General features: G+C 46.1%; 9 protein-coding genes across 9 annotated transcripts; 7 read left to right on the forward strand and 2 right to left on the reverse strand.

Moving 5' to 3' along the window:
• Positions 1-125: 125 nt before the first annotated feature.
• On the forward strand, positions 126-5,183 carry TbgDal_X550 (hypothetical protein, conserved; the record flags this gene model as incomplete). Its single annotated transcript, XM_011778938.1, has 1 exon — positions 126-5,183. The coding sequence occupies one exon, from the start codon at positions 126-128 to the stop codon at positions 5,181-5,183; it is 5,058 nt and encodes a 1,685-aa protein (XP_011777240.1).
• Positions 5,184-5,519: 336 nt separating this feature from the next.
• On the forward strand, positions 5,520-6,236 carry TbgDal_X560 (hypothetical protein, conserved; the record flags this gene model as incomplete). The annotated part of the gene is made up of 1 exon (XM_011778939.1): positions 5,520-6,236. One exon carries the CDS (start codon positions 5,520-5,522, stop codon positions 6,234-6,236), a length of 717 nt encoding a protein of 238 aa, XP_011777241.1.
• A 511-nt stretch (positions 6,237-6,747) lies between these two features.
• Positions 6,748-8,889, forward strand: TbgDal_X570 (hypothetical protein, conserved; the record flags this gene model as incomplete). Its single annotated transcript, XM_011778940.1, has 1 exon — positions 6,748-8,889. The coding sequence occupies one exon, from the start codon at positions 6,748-6,750 to the stop codon at positions 8,887-8,889; it is 2,142 nt and encodes a 713-aa protein (XP_011777242.1).
• An 862-nt stretch (positions 8,890-9,751) lies between these two features.
• On the forward strand, positions 9,752-11,377 carry TbgDal_X580 (hypothetical protein, conserved; the record flags this gene model as incomplete). The annotated part of the gene is made up of 1 exon (XM_011778941.1): positions 9,752-11,377. One exon carries the CDS (start codon positions 9,752-9,754, stop codon positions 11,375-11,377), a length of 1,626 nt encoding a protein of 541 aa, XP_011777243.1.
• A 916-nt stretch (positions 11,378-12,293) lies between these two features.
• Positions 12,294-13,268, forward strand: TbgDal_X590 (hypothetical protein, conserved; the record flags this gene model as incomplete). Its single annotated transcript, XM_011778942.1, has 1 exon — positions 12,294-13,268. One exon carries the CDS (start codon positions 12,294-12,296, stop codon positions 13,266-13,268), a length of 975 nt encoding a protein of 324 aa, XP_011777244.1.
• A 95-nt stretch (positions 13,269-13,363) lies between these two features.
• TbgDal_X600 (hypothetical protein, unlikely) lies at positions 13,364-13,723 on the reverse strand (the record flags this gene model as incomplete). The annotated part of the gene is made up of 1 exon (XM_011778943.1): positions 13,364-13,723. The coding sequence occupies one exon, from the start codon at positions 13,721-13,723 to the stop codon at positions 13,364-13,366; it is 360 nt and encodes a 119-aa protein (XP_011777245.1).
• A 1,505-nt stretch (positions 13,724-15,228) lies between these two features.
• TbgDal_X610 (hypothetical protein, unlikely) lies at positions 15,229-15,591 on the reverse strand (the record flags this gene model as incomplete). The annotated part of the gene is made up of 1 exon (XM_011778944.1): positions 15,229-15,591. The coding sequence occupies one exon, from the start codon at positions 15,589-15,591 to the stop codon at positions 15,229-15,231; it is 363 nt and encodes a 120-aa protein (XP_011777246.1).
• An 11-nt stretch (positions 15,592-15,602) lies between these two features.
• Positions 15,603-16,070, forward strand: TbgDal_X620 (hypothetical protein; the record flags this gene model as incomplete). The annotated part of the gene is made up of 1 exon (XM_011778945.1): positions 15,603-16,070. One exon carries the CDS (start codon positions 15,603-15,605, stop codon positions 16,068-16,070), a length of 468 nt encoding a protein of 155 aa, XP_011777247.1.
• A 446-nt stretch (positions 16,071-16,516) lies between these two features.
• On the forward strand, positions 16,517-18,121 carry TbgDal_X630 (hypothetical protein, conserved; the record flags this gene model as incomplete). The annotated part of the gene is made up of 1 exon (XM_011778946.1): positions 16,517-18,121. The coding sequence occupies one exon, from the start codon at positions 16,517-16,519 to the stop codon at positions 18,119-18,121; it is 1,605 nt and encodes a 534-aa protein (XP_011777248.1).
• Positions 18,122-19,728: the final 1,607 nt, after the last annotated feature.

A 19,728-nucleotide genomic window follows, 5' to 3' on the forward strand; every position in this document is an offset into this window, starting at 1 on the left:
TTGATGAGTGCATGACTTCACAGGTGTACAAAAACGGTTTTGTTGTTATTTTGGAAAAGTGAAAGGATAACCGCAGACAAAACGGCTTCTCTCTGTCAAGGCGTGGTGTGCTTTTGACGGTGAGAATGGCATGGCGGTACAATAGCAATAGCCCTCCGAGGGGAAACGTAAGTGCGAACGCCTCACTTGTGTCACTCTCTTCAGCTAATAACAACAATAGAAACTTCACCGACAGTGCGGATGATAACGCGGACACATCGGCCTTGGGAAATAACAATACATTTAGAAGGGACCGAAGAGCCATGGATGGAGCAGGGGCATTTCTGCGGAGTAACGCCAAAGGCAAAATGTGGTCAAGGCAGGAAGGTCGGGATGAGACACCAGATGATGACGTGTCGAGCCGAGACGGTACATCGCCTTGCTCCATTTCCTTTGCGCGACCCAAATTAGCCCCCACCGAGAGCACAACGAGACCCCATCGCTCGCTTATTTTCAGCAGGAATCCCAATCGAGGCGTGAGTGGTGCTGCAACGAGAAGTGGAATGGGTAGCATGAGTAGGTTAAGTGTTGACTCGGCTTTAAACACGCCACATCACGTTGCAAGTACTCGGTGCGTGGAAGGGAGGGTTACGTCGAGTAGCATTGCAAACTGGAGGCTTCCTCGACATTCGGGTTCTCCTCCCATCAACACCGGTGAATGCAATGGGGAAATGACTATCATTAGTGAAAGTGGGGATTTCGATGAAGATGCTACCGGGGGAGACCCATTATTAGGTTGTGCGGATCGCAATCTCCACCGTGCAACAGAAGCCTTACTGGCAGAGGCGGATCCTGACCTCCGCGCAACTGATTTCACTCCTACGAAGCACGTACTACAAATTGTTGTGAAGGAGGATGGAACGGAGTGCTCCGGTGCGCAAATAGATGAGCGGATCGCACCTCTGTGTGGATTACAAAATCGACTGGACGATATGCTGGGGTTGCACATTCAGTCGCACAAGGATGTGTTCAATAAGGCTATTGGCCGATTTTCTGATATCGTATTGGCAGTTTCGGATAGTAACGAAGTGCTTGGGTTATTGAAGCAGAGACTAGGCATGGCGACAAGTTCCCTCGAGAACCGCGCCGAGCAGTTGCAAGTTCTTCGCATGCGCGCAGCGAAGGCACTTCTTATGGAGGAGTCACTAAAGCGCATGGAGGCCGCACTCGCTTCTGAGAGGGAGATAAAACAACTCGTGGCGTCACGGCATTACCTTGCTGCGGTGCGGTTGCTGCGTCAGCAAAAGGCAAGGTTGGAGTCACCCGACATGGTGAACATACGCGCCACACAGAGTATGCGGGATTTTGCCAATCACACGCTCGAAACATTGCACAAGAATGTTTTAGATGGTTTGATGGGGTGCGTGTTTGACAAGGACCGCTTTAGCGAAGCAGACAAGCAGCTAATGGGCCGCATGGTGGCAGACGGAGCGCTAGAAAATGTAGCAGGGACTCTTAGTTTTATGGGTGATACATGTGGGGCCCTGTCCTCGCAGTGTTTCACTGGCGGTGGCGGCAAGAATGGCGATAGTGACTTTGTTTCCCTAGACGGTATTGTAGACGATCCGTGCGATGAGGGTATGGTGAAAAACCACTTGCATTTCATTCCGTTGTGTGTTAAGACGCTGAAGGAGCTTGGGAAACTCGATCAGTGTTGCGAGGCTTTTCGTTCTGGTGCCACGCGTAGTATTGAGCAATGCGTGGCAAATTTTCTTTCACTTTACGACACATGGAGGCGAGACGCTGAGTCATCAAAATGTGTTGGCAACAATGACGATATGGGCTCCACCGTTCGGATTTTAGAACTTCAAGGACGAGATGTTGCGTCGTGTACTGTTTCACATGATGAAGCGGTCGCCCTTATTCAACAGCGGGACCTCTGCCCCTTACTCAACGCTCTTTTTACGGAACTTGAGAGGGTCGTGCGTAATGCAGACTACCTTGTTAGGGTCGTACTCTTGGCCTATTTTCCGTTCCTTACCGACGTACCGCCACGATCTGAGGTTTTTGACGATAACTTTTCTTGTCATGAGTGGGACGTCACTCAATCGCCGCTGCGCACAAAGAATGAACTGCGTGATATAGTAGTACGTACCCTTGCTGAAGCCATTTCACGGCATAGTGAGGATTCAGTTAGCAGCGAAACCCCAGAGAGCCGGAGGTTAGCGGCTCTAAAGCGACTTATGGCCAAGTTTGACGTCGACAAGGCGCTGAAGGGTTCATCATCGCACGACGCACCAACGTCAAAAAAAGGCTCTCTAAGGCAAGGAAGTGTAGATGATGGATCCATCAGGTGTGAGAGTAACAATGCCGTTTGCTTGGGCGACGTGCTGACTTCACTAAATGCGGCAGCCTTCTTGGCCGTGGAGGAATTTCCAGATTGCAGTGAAGAAGTGCCAGCGTGTTGTGAGCGTCTGAGCAAGGCCATAAGCAGTGCAGTGCAAGACTCATTTCGTTCGTATATGAGGGAAATCTACCTCGATTGGGACTTGTGTGCCTTATCATCCCAACTAAGTTATACTGTTGAGCTCGTCTTCAAACTTATTTGTTCCAATGATGCGGCCACCAGCAGTAAGAGCGACGCGACCGCCGTGAATTTATCTAAACAAAACCTGAAGCATCGGAGGACAACCTCCCGCAGCTGGTGGCAAATTGATAGCATTGGCGGCAGTCACACTAACGAAACATTTACCTCTCTAGACAAAATGCTATCATCTCATGGCTCCTCGGGCCTGCTTTCTGCAATAGAGCAAATTGGTGGCGTGTCCTTCAGCATCGTCTCCACGGTAAATGCCTCTTCAGTTGAGCAAGTTCGTGCAAAAGACAAGAAACATTTGCACTCAGGGGCTGGTACGAGGATTATTTCATCATTTGGCGAGGTGCAGGGAGCTGCCGCACCTCTCAAGTCGGCAGCGAGACTACGAAATTGGTTCATGTTTACACCAATGAATATTTTGGCGTGCTATGACTGTACGGGTCAGTTTTTCAAGCGGTGGAAGTCCTACAAACTCTATTTTGCTACTGTTCCTGTCGTTGAGATGACAAATTTTTTCCAGGATTTTTTAGAACGAACGTATTCACCGTGCCTTCGTGCCTTTCACATGATGCAACTGGGGAAGTTCTTAGCAGAAATGCCAGAACCACAAGGCGTGCATGATGGAACAGAATCAATGGGAGGCCCAGGGGATGCAGGCGGAACTAGGGCGAATTCGTCTTTTGCAACGTCTACAAGACAATATATGCACCACTTGAAGACTCAGCAAGAGTATATGAGGTGGCCAACAGTTACTCCCGGAGACAACGGTTGTAATGGTAATGCGATTCATCCCGTGCTGACGTGTGTGCACTATGTGGGTCAGGTGGTGCAGAAGTTGTCACGCATCTGCCATGTACTACCCAGTGTATTAGTGGATAAGATACAGCAGTTTCTTGTACAGCCTTTATTGATTGAACTCAATTCGTTTCTGAAAAGGAAAGTGCAACTCATTACGCGCGGTTCCTTATCTCACTGCCTGCTAAACTCTGATTTTGACGACGCTTTCCATGGCACCCACACGGCTCGTTGGGATGCGCTCTGTGATGAAACGAGGCGGGGGGATTCGTACGAAGCGATTGATATGGGTCTCTTCCGGTTCTATCGGTACATCAACGCGAGGCGCACACGTGCCGGTGCGGACGGTGATGTTGAAGTTGTTGTGCCAGAGGAAATGCGGGAACTTTTTAACCATGTGAGGGTCAAAAGGGAGAAACAACATGAGAGGAGTGAGAGGAGGAATGAGGTTTTTCGCAGTAACGGAAGTCTCGTCAGTCCGATTTCTCCTAGAGGAGCGGCAAATGGGACACAGTGCGAAGATGTGACCGCTGCAGATTTGGCGCTGCAGGGTGACGGCATTGTTGTGGCGCTTGCACTTTTTTGTCACTCCACAGAATGGCTATGCGGGCTGCTACTTCGTGCTTTCGGGCCAGAGGGTTGGTGTCAGCACAGTGATGGAGATAAGTTAGTACCTGGTGCTGCGTTTCGGGAGCGCCGGCGACCACCACGCAAGGGTGTAACGCCAATGCAAGAGGGTACGGAAGGTTGGCAGCACCTCGGGAATTTTGTGGATCAGCTGTATACAATTTCGCAGGCGTGTTTGTTTCATTTGCTCGTGGAGGCCCGATTTACTGCCTTTCAGTTTATTCCACAGTTGAGTGAGCATTCGTACAACATCGTGGCTGGTGCAGGGACTCCCGATACCTTTGTTCAAGCATACAATAGGCGGATGACGAACTTTTTTGCTCTACTCAAACCCTATCTCCCTTCAAAGAGGGTGAAATTTGTGTGTCTAACTGTGGCAAAGCCGCTGAGCGATCTCTTCATGTTGGAGATTAGTCAACTGAGAGACAAGGTTATCTCAACCACTGGCGTTTCCCGTCTGCAAGTGAACCTGCTCGCGATGGAGGCTGCCCTGCAGTTAGTACTTCCCACAGATGATGACGTTCGCGAATCCGTAAAGTTTCATTTTGCGCGGCCAGCCACATTCGTACGTTACCTTTCAAATGGGGATGTGACGGATGACCTCATAGCCAGTGGCGATTACAAGATATTTGAGGTACGAGAGATGGAGGAGCTTGTGCGGCTTGTTTTGAAAGGTGATGCGACTGCTAACAGCGTGGCTGAAAAGATAAAATTATTACATGCTGGACTGGAGCGGGAACAGTATGATATGATTTCACCACTCACGACTTCTCCCGCCATTACGCCGAATAGAAAGTTGCCCCCGGTCGCCAGGGGTTCATCAACAGGGTGTAAAGGTCACTTTCCCGTATCAGGCTCAGACGCTGCCGCGCATGAGGAACCGGGGGAGTTGGATAACGCAAAATCCCCGTCATCGCCACAGCGAAAATCTGCTAACAATAAGGGCACGTTGAAGCATGTCGACCCCAACTCTGGTGGTATAATAGATCCCAGTTTAGTAAACTCTGATCTCAAGATGCCAAGCTCTCCAGGCGACGCAAGGGAAGTGGCAGAATCGCACAGTAGCGGGTCGGAAGAGGGGGATGAAGAAGAGGAATATGAAGAGGAATACGAAGAATATGAAGAGAGCGATGAGTATGAAGAGTCGGATGATGCCGATAATGACGATGATGATAGTAGTTTGTAAAGTTTCTTAGCGTAACAAAGAAAAAAAAAATAAATCTTTTCCCACACGTATATTGCTTCTGTACAAATAAATGTGCGTTTTGTTTTGACTTGCTTCGCTTACCCCTTTCTCAATTGCAGGTTCATTTTCTTCGTTGCACCACCATTTAAACTTCTATTTGTATTTGCTCTTACTCGTGATCGTTCGTTTCAGGTAACCGTTGCAACATTCGTGACGCTGTTTTTATCGTGTATATCTTTTTTTTTTTAATCCTTCGATGCATTGATATATTTTCTTCGTTTCCTGCATTATAGCATTCGAAGGAGGCCACAGGAGGAAATTTACCACGAGCTTGTGATGCTTCTACAGTGTGGTTCTTGTAGTCAACGAATCGCATGTTGTCCAGGGTGTGGTGGCAGGTGCTTCACCTTCACAGATGGGCGTGTCGCACCAATTACGGGAGTTGCACCCATCACTGCCACAAGTGTTTCCGTAGCGATAACCGAATCGCCCACACCGACAACAGCTTTTGAACTTTTCTGCCAAGATACCACAGTACAAGAAGAAGCATTAGCGGCTAATCGCATTGAGGGAGAAACTGACATCACGTGGGCTGCAGGCGGAAGGAAGCGGGTCCTTGCTGAGATGTGGCTTTCAGCAGACACGCCGGTCCGCCGTCGATATGAAGAGGCCGCCAGGGAAGGTAGAAAAGGGGTTGACCTTCAGGCTGCTAGTGGTGGGGATTTGAGTATAGCTCGCCAAAAGCACGCTGGTGACCCTACGCAGGTGAATAACAGTAACCATTCATCTAGCAGTGGTTCTTCAAAAGGGAAAATTCAACCCCCCGGTGCCCCGGTGGGCGCAGTGCCTGACGGGAAAGCAAATAAAACATCTAAAAAGTCCAAACAACGCACAAATACCCCGACCGCATATCAACTATTTTGTAAGCGGAATAATGAACTACACAAAAGTAACAGAGCCGCCGTTTTTAATGCTTGGAAGGCAATGGGCGCTGCGGAGAAGGAACCGTTCGACATTGAGGCGGCACAGCTTCGCGTGTCGCTGCAGAAATGATTTTACCTTCACTTGCGTACGTTTGTTTGCTCATTAGTGCCAAAATTACAGAAACAGATGCAGAGCCCATATTGAGCGTGTGCAGATTTACTTGTTACTTTGTTTTAACATTTCTTTTCATTGTTTATTTTTGTCGCTTCCCCCCTCCATCAACTTATTCAAATTTGTCATATTCTACTTCAGACATTTAGCACCACCGTTGACAGCGTATCGCCTTTATTTTCTTCTGTTGCTGCCGCGGTGCTGTGAATGGTATGAAACTTCTTATAATGTGTTGTCCACGTCCGAGTTTGTTTGCTTGGTTTCTACTTGTGTTTATTATTATTTTTTTGACTGTTACCGAGTTTCTCGGTTGACTACGTGCAGATTGGGAATCATGACCCCAACTGCAACCGTATTGTCACTTAACTTTTCAATTATTACAATTATTTTGCTCCCCCTGCTTGTGTAGCGTTCCAATCCAGTGTAGTTTACTATTGGATGAAGGGTGGCGTGCACCTGACGACTTTAGATGTCCAGAAACCCCCCTGATAGCGTCTGTGTGACACCCACGCGCCATATTGTCACGGATGCGCTAGCGGAATCTACCGTCACTATGTACTTTAGTGTGTTTCCATGCAACTGCGAACCGATATTTTGCTCTAATCGCATACCGCTGCTTCGAGAAGCCCCACCGTACTGTGATGGTAATGTAGTTTATATTGGACCCGCAAGAGAAGTAGCGCAACAAAAGCTTCAACAACTTGCGTTTCCGCGTGGTTTCGGTTGTAAAAACATGGAGGTTCGAAGTGGGCCGTCATATAGCGCACGGTTCGAGCAGGTGCGGAAGCGCGGTGTGCTGCGGTACCACCGCATTAAAATCGCTTCCACCTTTGTCGCCCTCGTGGTTTCGGAAAATGGGGAACTACGAACAATTCAGGCGAAGCATACCGCTGTTGCGGTAGTAATCACCTGTCCACCCAACACACCTCATTATGATACGTTGCTACAAAACTTCGATAGCGTTCTGCGTTACGCCTTGCATGTTTCTCTTGATTTTGCCATGTGGGCCACACAAAGGTTTTTCTTAAAGTTGTCACGTACGGCAGCGTTTAAGGAACTGGTGGCTGAGCTTGAGCAGCATGACAGGGCGCTGGAGACGTACAGCGTCGTTGGGGCTATTCTGGCCAACGCTTTAACGTACACTTCACCAATTCCGCGGATCTGCAGCGGTGCATCCGTGACGGTAGCTTCAAGCGCCTCCGAGCGTCTGCAATCTTCCTCTCATGATCCTGCGGTTTCTCCAGTGCGCAACTCGGGAGTTTTCTCAAGTAATCCAAATGTGCTTGTGTACGAAGCTCTCCGCAAACTTCGTGGGATTAATGAACGGTTCACGAGCCGGGTCGTGGCAGGTTTTCTATCCGTGTCATGTTGGGAGGGTTACGGTCTTTCTTATCGAAATGGTACCGGCATATGTGTTTGTAACGGTATCGCCGAGGCGCAACAACAGAAAGGGCAACAACTGAATCTTTCTGACGGAAGATCTGTTGGGAAGGCAGCGGGTTTCAAATGTGACGCCGACGACATTTACGCTGACTACTGGCAGTTTATGGAGGAGGAAGAACGGCAACGGGAAAAGGAAGCGCACGAGAGTTTGCGTAACGTTAGTGGGGGGACCAATTCGGATGAACATGAGCCAGGTGGAGATGAATCAGATGTCTGGAAGTCCGAGCCGAACGCTGATATTCCCGAATCGCAAGCGGCTGTTACGGAAGAGCGGAATTCATCTCCCCATGCCACGGAGTCTGCTACGAGCGGTACATCAGCGCTGTCGTGCCCTCTTTCGCTATCTCGCGTGGGTCGTGTTGTAATTTTCTGCACAGACCCTGAAATAGCAAAGTGCCTTATGATATTGGCCGCTTTTTTCATGCGTGATCGCCGCGTCATCGCATCAACTACGACACCTGACATGACACCATTTGCGGGTCGTGTAGAGTCATGTGCTCACTCTTCGCTACCTGTGCAGTGGCTGATGGAAGATTACAACCCGCGGCGGTTCGAACGGCTTCTTTGTTCACCTTTTACTGTTGAAAACATCGTTTTGGTCATTGATCCCCGCTCTCTGGTTTGCCAACGTCTAAGAGTTCACAAGACATTCAGTGTTAGCCCTATTCTTGTGGAACGTTTCGGTGAGAGGCATCCGGTTGTTCGGCCCTTCCAGAAGTTGCTACTCGGCAATGTGAGGGTGGCTTCAGATGCTGTAATTACCTCTGCGTTGCGTTTGGCGTGCAAGCTACACAAATTAGGTGACCCTTCGTCCAGCTGCACAAAGTTCCTCGAGTGGTTCGTAGTGTGCTTGGTAGGGCGTTGCCATGCCATACGCTTTGAAAAGGGGCTGAACAGTCAACTCACTAAAGAGGTATCACCGTCTCCATCACAGTTCCCTCATTCTGTTGATGAACGAAGTCGTATAGGGAAGGTTGAGTCGCCTTCACGAATAAATGACGGGGATGTCAGTTTCCTGGACCTAATAAGTAATGTTTTCGGTAATGACGGGGCCACGAGTGCTGGGGGACCTCTGCCACACCGCTCGACTCATGAAATGATCGAATCCATTTTTAGTGGACCTAAAGAAGGGTCACAGTTACTGCAGTATTTACCTTATGATGAGTAAGGATCCTTGTGTCGGTTGTTAGCAAGAGCTGGTAATTTGAGGGTGAGCTGTGGGTCACTTAAGCGATAATATGAACAAGTAGGCGGCGCCGTGCATAAGAAGGGATAAAACCTTGGGCACCTAGAGGGTATGCATTACGTTGAGTCGAACTGCCAAAACCAGTGCGGGTTAATACAATAGGAGGCAGCATACGTGTTCGAATACTGTCCGCTTCATTACCCCGCGGTGGTGGTGACTGGGAAGCGCTTCCTGCCACATTTAAATAGAATATTTTACTCTCGCCGTTTCCGTTTCGTCGAAGGTGTGGAAACAGTGTGGTATTATGATGCGTCACCTTTCACCAAGATGTAGGCGTGGATTGCACGAATGTGTATCGTATGCATATAGACGATCGTGTTATCTCGTTGGTCCGTAGGGGCTGTGCGTTAACCTTCCTTATGTGGTGACTGGCAGGCCGCTGCCCGGTTTGTAGTGTCCATTTGTTATTTGTTGCGCATGCGCAGACCGGTCGTCATGCTATTTTTGTCTGTGTGAATTCCAAATCTGTGAAACTATGTGATCTCGGCTATAGTTCAGTTATTGTAGTTTGACTGCCGCTGTTGCCGCTCATTACAACGGTGAACGAAGGGAGTGGCATAATGTTTTGTACACGCTCGTGTGTTGGTTTGCATCTGGGACTTCATACATGTGGTAGTAACAGCGTAAGTGTCAAAACCATGTTTTTACTAATAAACTATTATTATCGCCACGATTTGGTATCGTTATTGTTATCTTCACCTTTCCCCTTGTCGTATTTACTCCTCCTCAATCTCCATTGCAGTCACCCCAAAAACAATAATCCCCACCTGAGCACAGGGTTTCCATGTTGTACACTAGGCGGTTGATGACGACTGGCGGCTCAGCGACTGCCGACGGTGCTGTGTCTTACAGCAAAGGAAGTTATCACATCGTGCCAAAGAAGTACACCGTGGGAAAACGAATTGCGGTTCGCTCATATCTTGACCGAAATCGAACAGAGCTGTCAGATCGCACATACATGCCCCAGAAAGCGTGGTTCGAACCTTATACACCGAAGAAGTTTGATATGGAGCACCAAAGGATTAGTCACAACTTCTACAACCTCGAAACGAAACTTATATGGACTGCATTCGATACGCCTGAACTCATAGGTATTCTTCTGCATGATGAAACAATCAAAGGAGCTCCGCACCTGTATGATGCGGAATTTTTGGAGTCTGCCGTTCACTGGACTAGGGAGAGCCGGTACTGGCGGTGCATTGGGATTACAAAACCTTTTTACAACAAAACAACGCTTCGCGCGCAGTGCTGGCATGACCGCGGCCTTCAGGTAGGGACACTTGTATTTTCTCAGGCTATGCGTGATGCGCTTATGGACCTGGAACGGGCGGTACGCCGTAAGGAACTTGGCCTTGAACCCAATTATGTGTGGGACCGTTGGGGTCCTGTTGGGTTTATTGACGGCGCCAGAACCGACCACTTACCTCGATTCGCTCATAACCCCTACGTGGACCCGGACGGCGTGGAGGTGACGGAAGTTGATATAGCGCCCTTCAACACACACGAGCAAATAAAGGAGCGGTACGGTGCTTTTATCGACCCCGATCTGAGACCCTTCGAGGGCGTCTTCCGAGCCCCATCCCATGGTGCCTTGACACTTGATGATGTTCCACACCAGGAGGCGGTGCGGTTATATCGCGATTTAATGGAAAAGGCTGATATGCCTGTTATGTTGGGCAACGGGGCCGAGATTCCACCTATGGATATGAGGGCCCTGTTTCATCTGAGCGCTAACCCCGAACGAATGAAGGCGGCGTCGGAGTTGAGTTCATGGCGAGAAGTGCGGGGGATGCTAGCGCCCGTGCAGGAGGTTTGCGATGAGAAAGTGGAGGCCTTGCGGTTGATGGAAAACACACGCCATGACGCCGCCCGTGTGCGGACCTTTTACGAGGAAAAGTGTGGCTTTTCAGATTTTATGCGTACTCCAGACAAGGTAATTACGGCGGCGGTGTTGTGTTACCTTCAAGAACTGCAGCGAATTTGCACAGAAACAGATTGGGGTAAGCCTCTCGCACGATGCTTGACAGACTTGGAGCGAGTAAATGTTATGGGTAAGGATGCCTTTCTTGTGTATCGTCACATAGAAGATGCTATACTGGATAAGAAGCGCCGCGTGTGGGCCACACGCTTCGCCGGAGAGGCCAACGAGGAAAGCACGCTGGATTACCTTCTGGAGAACTTCGGCCGTCGTACAGAGCAAACGCGTAATGTCGGTACCACTGGCACGGAGTTTGATCGTGAGCAGGAGCCTATTGGTCGGCAGGTACAACGCCGCGTTCTCGACTCCGACAAGGCCAGTAAACTGGCGGAGGTGCGGCAGAAGAGAGGGAAAATGTGGTCTAACAAGAAGAGCGTCTTTGATTCACTCCACCAAAAGCAGCTGCAGAACGTGACGTATGGTGTTCATTAGCGAATATGTCCGCCATGTTTTGGACGGTTTCATTCATTTTGATTTCATCGCTGCTATGTGGACAAGCAGCCTTTCCGCTAGGGTTCACTGGATTTTTTTTGAAGGTGGTTTCTTCCTGTTTTCGTTGGGGCGTTTGTGCCTATGAGGGCGGGGTGTTACCCGGAAGTTTATGACCACTCGACCGCAAGTTCTGTCCACGCACCGTTACGAAGGTTTGTCACATCGCAGACACACGCACATATATATATATATGTTATTTATCGTCTGTGAGAAAGTTTGGAGGAAGTAACCCTCAATCTCCTCCGTTATTTATATCCAACCCGTGAGGGTGCGCCTGAGCATATATATATATATATATATATATGTCCCTTCCACTATTTTTTTTTTTATAAGGGGGTCAAATCTTCACTTCTCTTAACATATTGTTTGAACAGAATCCTATAGAAGGGTGCTTGGGCACCTCAAGGTAGTTTTTGTTGAGAAAAGAAGAAAAAAGTAGTAGAGGATTTGTGGCTCGCCGAACCTGTGTGCAAGTTGTCGTTTGACTTGAGTGATACTTAGTTGGTGAGGTTGCTTGTCTTCTGTTGAGGAAACCCGGTCCGACCTGGTTTCAGCTAGTTAAGGGTGGAGGGGAGTAAAGCAACAACAACGGGAGGAGCAAAAGGTGAAGGCACAAGAAGAGCATCCACCGAGGTAAGTTGACACTGTCTACACAATTACATATAACTTTATTTGTGTGTAAGCGAGCGAAAGTTGACGTATTTGAGGTGAACTGCTCAGCAAACAAGGAGGTGGGTTTCCAGAAAAGTTATTCAGTGTGGCTGGTAACTTTGACAAATATAAAGGGACGCCATATCTCCACATAGCGGAGGGGAAGGACGGTTATCCGCTGAAGTTCAGATTAAAAAGGTAGAGAATGGTAGTGAATACACGCGTGTCTCCAAATGCGCGCGCGCGTCCGCCCCCACGTCGCCCGGTTAACCAACATCACTTGCCGCCACTACAACCCACCACTTCCCTCCAGCCGCTGCATTCTCCACACGTTAGAAAAACGTCGGAGCCGGCGTATCGCCGCGGTTCTACGCGTAATTGCTGTAGTGTAAGCGCCACGCCGGTAGGTGCTGACGTAGTTCATTACCACGCAGGTAATGTTGAGAAGGATGACCCAGTCTCTTATGCTGCAAAACACCAGCTTCCGCTGTTGCTGAACAGCATGATAAGAGATTTACTGCGGGAGCGGCCTGAGGTTGATGTAGATGGCTGGATTATGCGTTGGTTTGAACGTGAGTATGAAGAGCAGAAGCGGGTAAATAAGCAGCGTTTGGAAGCGTCCACAGTAGTAAATACAGCAGAGCCGACAAAACCGGAACCGCAGCAGGGACATCGGCAGCCGTCGCTTCCACTAAATGAAAAATGGATATCCCAACCATTTGTCACAACCGTGCAAAAAGATGTACAACCGACGACAATAATATCCACGACACCATCAAACATGTCATCCCCCACAGTAGTTATATCACTGCCACAGCGCAGGTTGAGCACAGAGGTGATGCGGACATCAACGCCCAGTTCACTTGACTCACGCTCATGTACCATTGTAATGCATCCTCCAGAAGACCGAAAGGCAAATTTGCTTCAGCTGGAGACATCACACCCCACATTTACCAAATTCCCCTCCATCAGCAGCGTATCGGTAGCCCCAACTATAATAGTACCGCGCTCACTCCCTCAACAGCAAGAAAGACGGCCGCAGAGAATAGGAGAGGAAAAGGAACAACAACAAATGATTGTGATACGGATGCCGCGACCTGTGGACTGCAGAACAAAAATGAGGACGACACAATACTTAGATATTAATGGAAACGATGGTGCTGCACCAAAGGCCACGTAGCATATTTTTGCTTTATCACGGCGGTAATGGGAAAGAATTCGGGAGAATCATATTGGACGGTTATCAATGCAACGCTATGTGTATGCATGGGGGCGTTAGAAAAACAAAAAGAAAACCAAAAATAAAAGAAAAAAAAACAGGTTTAGCGACATATCTGCGCCGTGCAGCGGGGAAGGTAATGGGGTTATTTGTGGCAAAAGTGTGCTGAGCAGCGTGAATATGGGTGGTGGTGGTGGTGAAGAAATAAAGGAAAAAAAAGGGTGCAAATCCATCATTGGAAATGTAAGGTGTGGGAGGGCGGGAGACGACAGGAATCCGAAAGTTGTGGAATGAGTCACCGGCAGCTGGAAACTTGAGTCTGTCATTGTGTTAACGTAGGGGTAATGCACTTGAAGGTGGGAAAAAGAATATATATATATAAATATATATATATATATATATTTATACACATGCATACATATATGAGCGGAGCAGAAAAATCTGGAAAGGTGAAAGGGGGAGGAGGAAGACGTCTTGTTTCCATTTTCTTTTTGTTTTCATTTTGTTTGTTTGTTTGTTTTGGGTGATAGCGGTACTGTGGTGAAGTTCTGTGATAATTCCCTACCAAATTAAAAGCATTATTTTGTTTTCTATTAGTATTTCGTATGTTTGTGTTGAAGGCTTATTCCTTTGTTGGGGTTTCATGAGGGTCATAACCATTTTACAGAAATATGGAAGGACTAAATATGTGTACGTATGTATGTGTTTTTGATTGCTCGGGAGAATTCTTGTGGGAGGTGGGGTTTCTTTTTTTTTTTTTGCTTTTTTCTTCTTTTTTTAGAAAAAAAAAATGTTAGCTTCAAATCGTAAAAACTGGTACATCTTGGAGGTCATTATGAACCAATAATGATAGTAATATTGAATGGAAAAAAAGGTGGGGGAAAGGGGGGAATTGCTTTTACCGTCAGGATATACGATTAGTGGAGAGTCGTATAAACAAAAAAGTTGTGTCTAATCTGTCTGTATGCGTGCTTGTGTTTGTGTGTTTGTGTGTGTACATGGATGTGTATGTGTATGTGCAAATGTTGGCGATGGTCGGTGGATTTATCAATGTTTATACGTGTGTTTGTATATCTTTTCTTTTTTTGCTTTTAGGTTTTGCCTCTACCATTTTGCTTTTTTTTTTTTAACTTTTTGTTTCTTTTGTTTTCTTTAACTTCCACCTTTGTCGTTGTCATAATCATCACTACCACCATTAGGCGCTCCCCTTCGTTTTTTTTAAACATGCAGCTGATTGGTACACTTCTGTATTTAACTTTTCCTTCATTCCCGCATTTACCAGTTTGTACTTGATTTTTTACTCTGTTTTTTTTTGTTTTGCTTTTATCCTTTTCATTTTTGTTTTATGGTGTTGTTGGTGGTTGCCTTTCATCCATTTAGTTTTTTGCCACTAACTTGTCTTCCTTTAAGAAAAAAAAAACTATCTCCCCCTCATTTAGCCTCTTCTTTTTTTTTTTTGCCCTTTTTTGTCGCTGCGTTTGTGATTTTTTTTTTTACCCCCACTTTTCCGTTTCCTCTTCTCCTCTTTCTCTAATACCTTTCCCTTCTTTTTGAGTGTTTTACAGTGAATCCGTTCGTTTTTGCTCAAATTATTTTACTTTTGTCCCGCAATTTTTTCTTGTTTCGCAGGAACGAATTTATAACACCGTTCATGGACTTGCTTGCATTTGTGAACTTATAGTACCGTCAGATTTACTGTTACCCTTCACCTATTTTCCTGTTAAGTATAAATATAATATATATATATGTACATATATATTTACATGCGTATATTTATGTAAACTGTGAAAATAGGGTTGGTTATTAGTTTCCACTATTTTCACACGCATATGCGTATGTGTGTGTGTGTTTGTAAAGGAGAGTTAAGGTAGAAGAGAAAACAATGAGAGAGGTGTGAAATGTGCTTAACTTTTGATTTGAGTTATTTCATTTCGCATAAATGGAGGACGATTTTTCTTTTCTTTTTTTCTTCCTGTTGTATGAAAGCGCGTGAGAGTGAGGAAAAAGATGGGAAGAAGGAATAAACAAACGGGCGAATGAATTTTGGCAACAGTAACGCTGGTGAACGATTAAGGAAGGAAATATTTTGCTGCTTTTTACGGGATGATGAATGATACGGGTGAGCACCTCTTCCAGCAGCACCGTTTTGTTTTGTTTTGTTGTTGCTTTTTTTTTTTACAAGAGAGAAAAAGAACAGAAAGTGGAAGGAAAAATGAAGGATTAACGTAGGAACAAAGAGGAATAACATTTGAGATATTTGTATTGGATGTTGTACCTTTTCCATACCTCATTCGCATGCAGTTGAGGTGTTTCTTGCGGCTGGGGGTAGGTGTAATTTATTTTTTAATAATAATAATAATTATTATTATTATTTATCTTGCGTTTATTACCTGCCAGACACGGCGATATGTTTCTCATTTTCCATTGGCTAAAATGTCCGTGTATTTCCTTCTCCACATGTTCCCCTACCCTCTTTTTTTTTGTTATCTTACCTTTACACACTTAATTTATTGTTATAATGTAGCGGCGCCTTCTCCTCGTTTGTTTGTTTATTTTTATTTTTGTTCCTCCTCCGGGTGTTGCTGCAGCGTCATGAGTTTTATATTTAAGTACTTTCAGCGAGGCGCTTCTGGTTTTTGCCAACGCCTTTATATGAAATACAATGTGCTTTATTGTATAGAGAGAGAGAGAGTAGTCCTCGCGCTAATGCACTTCACCATAGCAATCTTGTTCCACTCTTCCCATCGTCAATCAGATAGCTAGTATTTAAAAAATAAAAATAAAAATAATAAAACTTGAGTCAAGACAATGTGAAGGTGATGAACGAACGCACATGCAACTGCAGCTTTAAACTGCAGGGTTGTGTTGCTCGTTTGCGCTTTCTGGTTTGATACGCTGCTTACGAGTTACTCATGATATATTTTAACATAATTCCATCTCACTCCTGTTTTTCTCCCCCCTCTTTTTTCTCTCCTCCTACATTCGTTTACGAACACACAGCGGTACTCTTTTAGGTTCAGCTCAGTAATATATATATATATATATTACCTGTGTACACCCAATTGATTGTATTTGGGTGACGAGGCAGCGCTTCTTAGCGCCCGACTAGGGGAAAAGGGGGCGGATACGATATAGCAGGGAAAAGGTAAAAGAGGGAAAAGTAAGAAATTAGTGGAAAATAAAGGTAAAGGGATAAAAACTTGTACCAAATGGAGTTTCCGCAAGTCACATGTGATGATGTGAATGCTCTCGTTCAAATGTGTTCAATACCGCACGAGACGGCCATCACGTCGCTTAAGCAATGCTCGTCAAGTTTATTTGTGCTTCTCTATCAGCGGTTGTTCAACTGTACAATCATGGGCATCGAGAGCTCTCCTTATACTGTGGAGCAGAAGAAATGGAACGTGAAGTGTGTTCTGAATGAATTGTGTGCCAAATGCGGTATGAATGTTGAAGGGATCGACGCTGAGAAAATTGTCCAACTCAATGAAGAGCACATTAGTCGCCTTATCGCACTTTTCCTTGAAATTGCAAACCGCATGAGTATCCATACCGGCGCCGGGCGCGGTGCGCTGCCTGTTGGCGCAGGTTTAACTGCTCCCACACCATTTCCAGCCGCTGCACTGCGACCCAAGTTGGCTGAAGTTCCACGTGATCCCGCGGAAGATGGGACTTGGTATCCTCCAGCTGCTGCAACACATGTATTACCTACACATTTGATGAGACCCGTCCACGCGGCAGAGGGTCATATGAGAGCTGCCGTTCAGGCATATTTGCATCACAATGAATCCTCTTATCGAGGGCATCACGACTCTGCTCAACTTGGGGATGCAGTGGACAGTCCGCATGAAAAACATAAGGACAACCACGACTCTATGAGAAGTGGCAGAAAGTTTTATGCCGATGTAGTTGAAGCTGAGATGTCCGCGTCCGATGTTGCGAATAGCGGTGACGATGACAAGGCAACTTTGTTAGATGAAGAGGATGATGGTGGAAGCGGCGGGAGTTTTGTAAACACGGAGGAAAATGAGATTCCCACAAGTCAACTCGTAGAGGTGTGGAGCGCTCAAGTCATTCCACCGAAGGGACATATCGGCATGGGAGATTCCCCAGACCTAAGGGAATTACGTGGCCAACTACCCGCTATGGACAAGTGCTTACGGAGAGGAGAACAACGAAGGGTTCGGTTCCGCCACCAACAACGTCAGCAAAGCGCGGCTCAAAAGCAGCGAGGTCATATGGATCCGGTTAGTGATGGTGTCAGTGCTCAAATGTGGCGTGACAGGCGCGCAATAGCTTCAGCCTTCTTGCCCCATGGCCTCAATGTTGATACCATTAAAGGAAACAAATTTTATGAGAAGCAACCGAGGCGGATGATCGACTATGAGCGTAGAAATGAGAAGATTGAAATGCTCCGTTCGGTAAGGTTTATTGATGAATTAGAGAGGGAAGTCGGTCGCAAGATGGTGCAGCAGCATCGAGATACTACAATGAAGCTTCGGGAGGAAGTTAAAGCCGCATTGGAACGGGATCGACAAGAGGTTTTGGAGCGAAGAAGGCTTATTCGTGAAGAGGATCAAAAATACCGCAACGCGTACACCGCAATTCTCACTGCTGCCAGTAATGATTTACGTATGACCAAAGTACTGATGCTAGAGCGAATGCAACATCTTGCTCAGCAACATGCCCTTTCATTACGAGAAAGTCGCCGTATGTGTCAACTTCTTAAGCGGGAGAGTAAAGAGCGGGTGCGTCATGACCTCCTCCGCTACGCAAGTGCCGTGACGGAGTGGCAATCACATTTTGTTATCTAAAGGAATAAATGGAAGTGAATTTGAAAAATGGTGTACTGGTTGGGGGGTGGGGTGGGGTGGAGGCGCAGGCGAAATGAAGAACACCAATACAATAAATAAATAAATGAATAGGTACAGTAGCACAACAAAAGAAAATAACTTAAAATGAATGAAGGAGAGAGAAGGGAGGGGGAAAAAAAGTAACGTGAGGAAAAGGTGGGTCAACAAGAAGGTAGTGAAAAGAGCATGTAGATGCTATGGGCATCAACTGGGGATGAAAGGAGGTAAACTGTGGTTAACAACCCTGTTTGGAGGAAAGGGAATTAATGGTATTCTTAAATTCCACTAAAATTTCCCCTCCCGCTTCGCATTCGCAGTTGCGTGTTCGTTGATACGCATGTGCGCATACTTTTTTTTCTTTTGTTTTTGTTAAATTATACATTTGGTTGCGGTGTGTCAGTGTGGTTTCCACCACGCAGGAAATTGTGACGTTTTTTGTTTTTGCGTGTGTCCGTGAATGCCTGATTACGTTTCAGTTTGGTTGCAGCTTAGTTCCCTACTTACTGGTACTGCGCACATGCGTTTTTTTTCTCATTTTTTCTTCCTTCAACATTGGTTCATTATTTCCACCCTGGTAAATATTTGTTTGTTTTTCTTTTCTTTGTTTATTAACAGTAATTTATTTTTCCTGTTTTAAAGAGAAATTGAGGTGAGAAGAAAAGTGGAGGGAAAAGAAAACAGAAGAATTACTTACATTTTGTTTTATTTATTTTATCTGTGCAGCCATTTTACAGCCATTTCGTAGTAGTTGCAACTGCACACATCTGCGATTGTAAAAGTTTTTTTTTTGTTTTTTCTGTTGAAGTTCCTCTTCCATGATATATTCTTGAAAACCTCCAACCTCGTAGCGTCGCTGCGCATGACATTTCCCTTTTCTTTTTCTTTTCTTTTATGCTGAAGCGGTGTCGTATTCACTGTGTAGACCGTGTTTTACAACGCAATAGTTAATTATAGACACACGCAGGGAAGTTTGCTTCTTTTTTTTACTTTTTTACTTTTTTACTTTTTTACTTTTGTGTGTGTGTGTGTTTGGTTTGTTTGTTTGTTTGCTGCCGCGTTGATGATGAATTGTGTCGTTATTGTTGGGAAGAAGAAGTGAATGAAGTCTGTGGAGCCGCTTTTTTTCTTTCTTTTTTTTTTTACGTATAAGTGTCAATCGACACTTTGAACAAATGTGTATGGGAGAAGGTACGAACCCATGGCTCGAAGGAGTGGGCAGAAGTGAACAATGTGGTGAATGGGCGGCGGGTGTATGAAATGGCTTGTATACATGCATATGTTTTGTTTTATGTTTGTACGTCTTCGTGTTCCTCCCTGTGTTTTGTATATTGGAGGATGCCTTTTGCTTGCCTCTATTTTTTTTCTTCTTTTAAAGATACTGTTCCCCCTCAAAGTCCTGCTGTGTTCATTCTTTTCTTGATTACGCGTATCGACAATGCGTTTTTAAGGAATGTTTTCACGACAAGCGCTTTCTCTCTTCCTTCTCTTTATCTTTGGCCCCTACCCTCGAACGAACTAATGTATAATAATAACATATAACAACCAAAGAGAAGGGAACTCACGGCGTG

The sequence above is a fragment of the Trypanosoma brucei genome, chromosome 10 (assembly GCF_000210295.1).
Source record: "Trypanosoma brucei gambiense DAL972 chromosome 10, complete sequence".
NCBI classification, from domain to species: domain Eukaryota; phylum Euglenozoa; class Kinetoplastea; order Trypanosomatida; family Trypanosomatidae; genus Trypanosoma; species Trypanosoma brucei.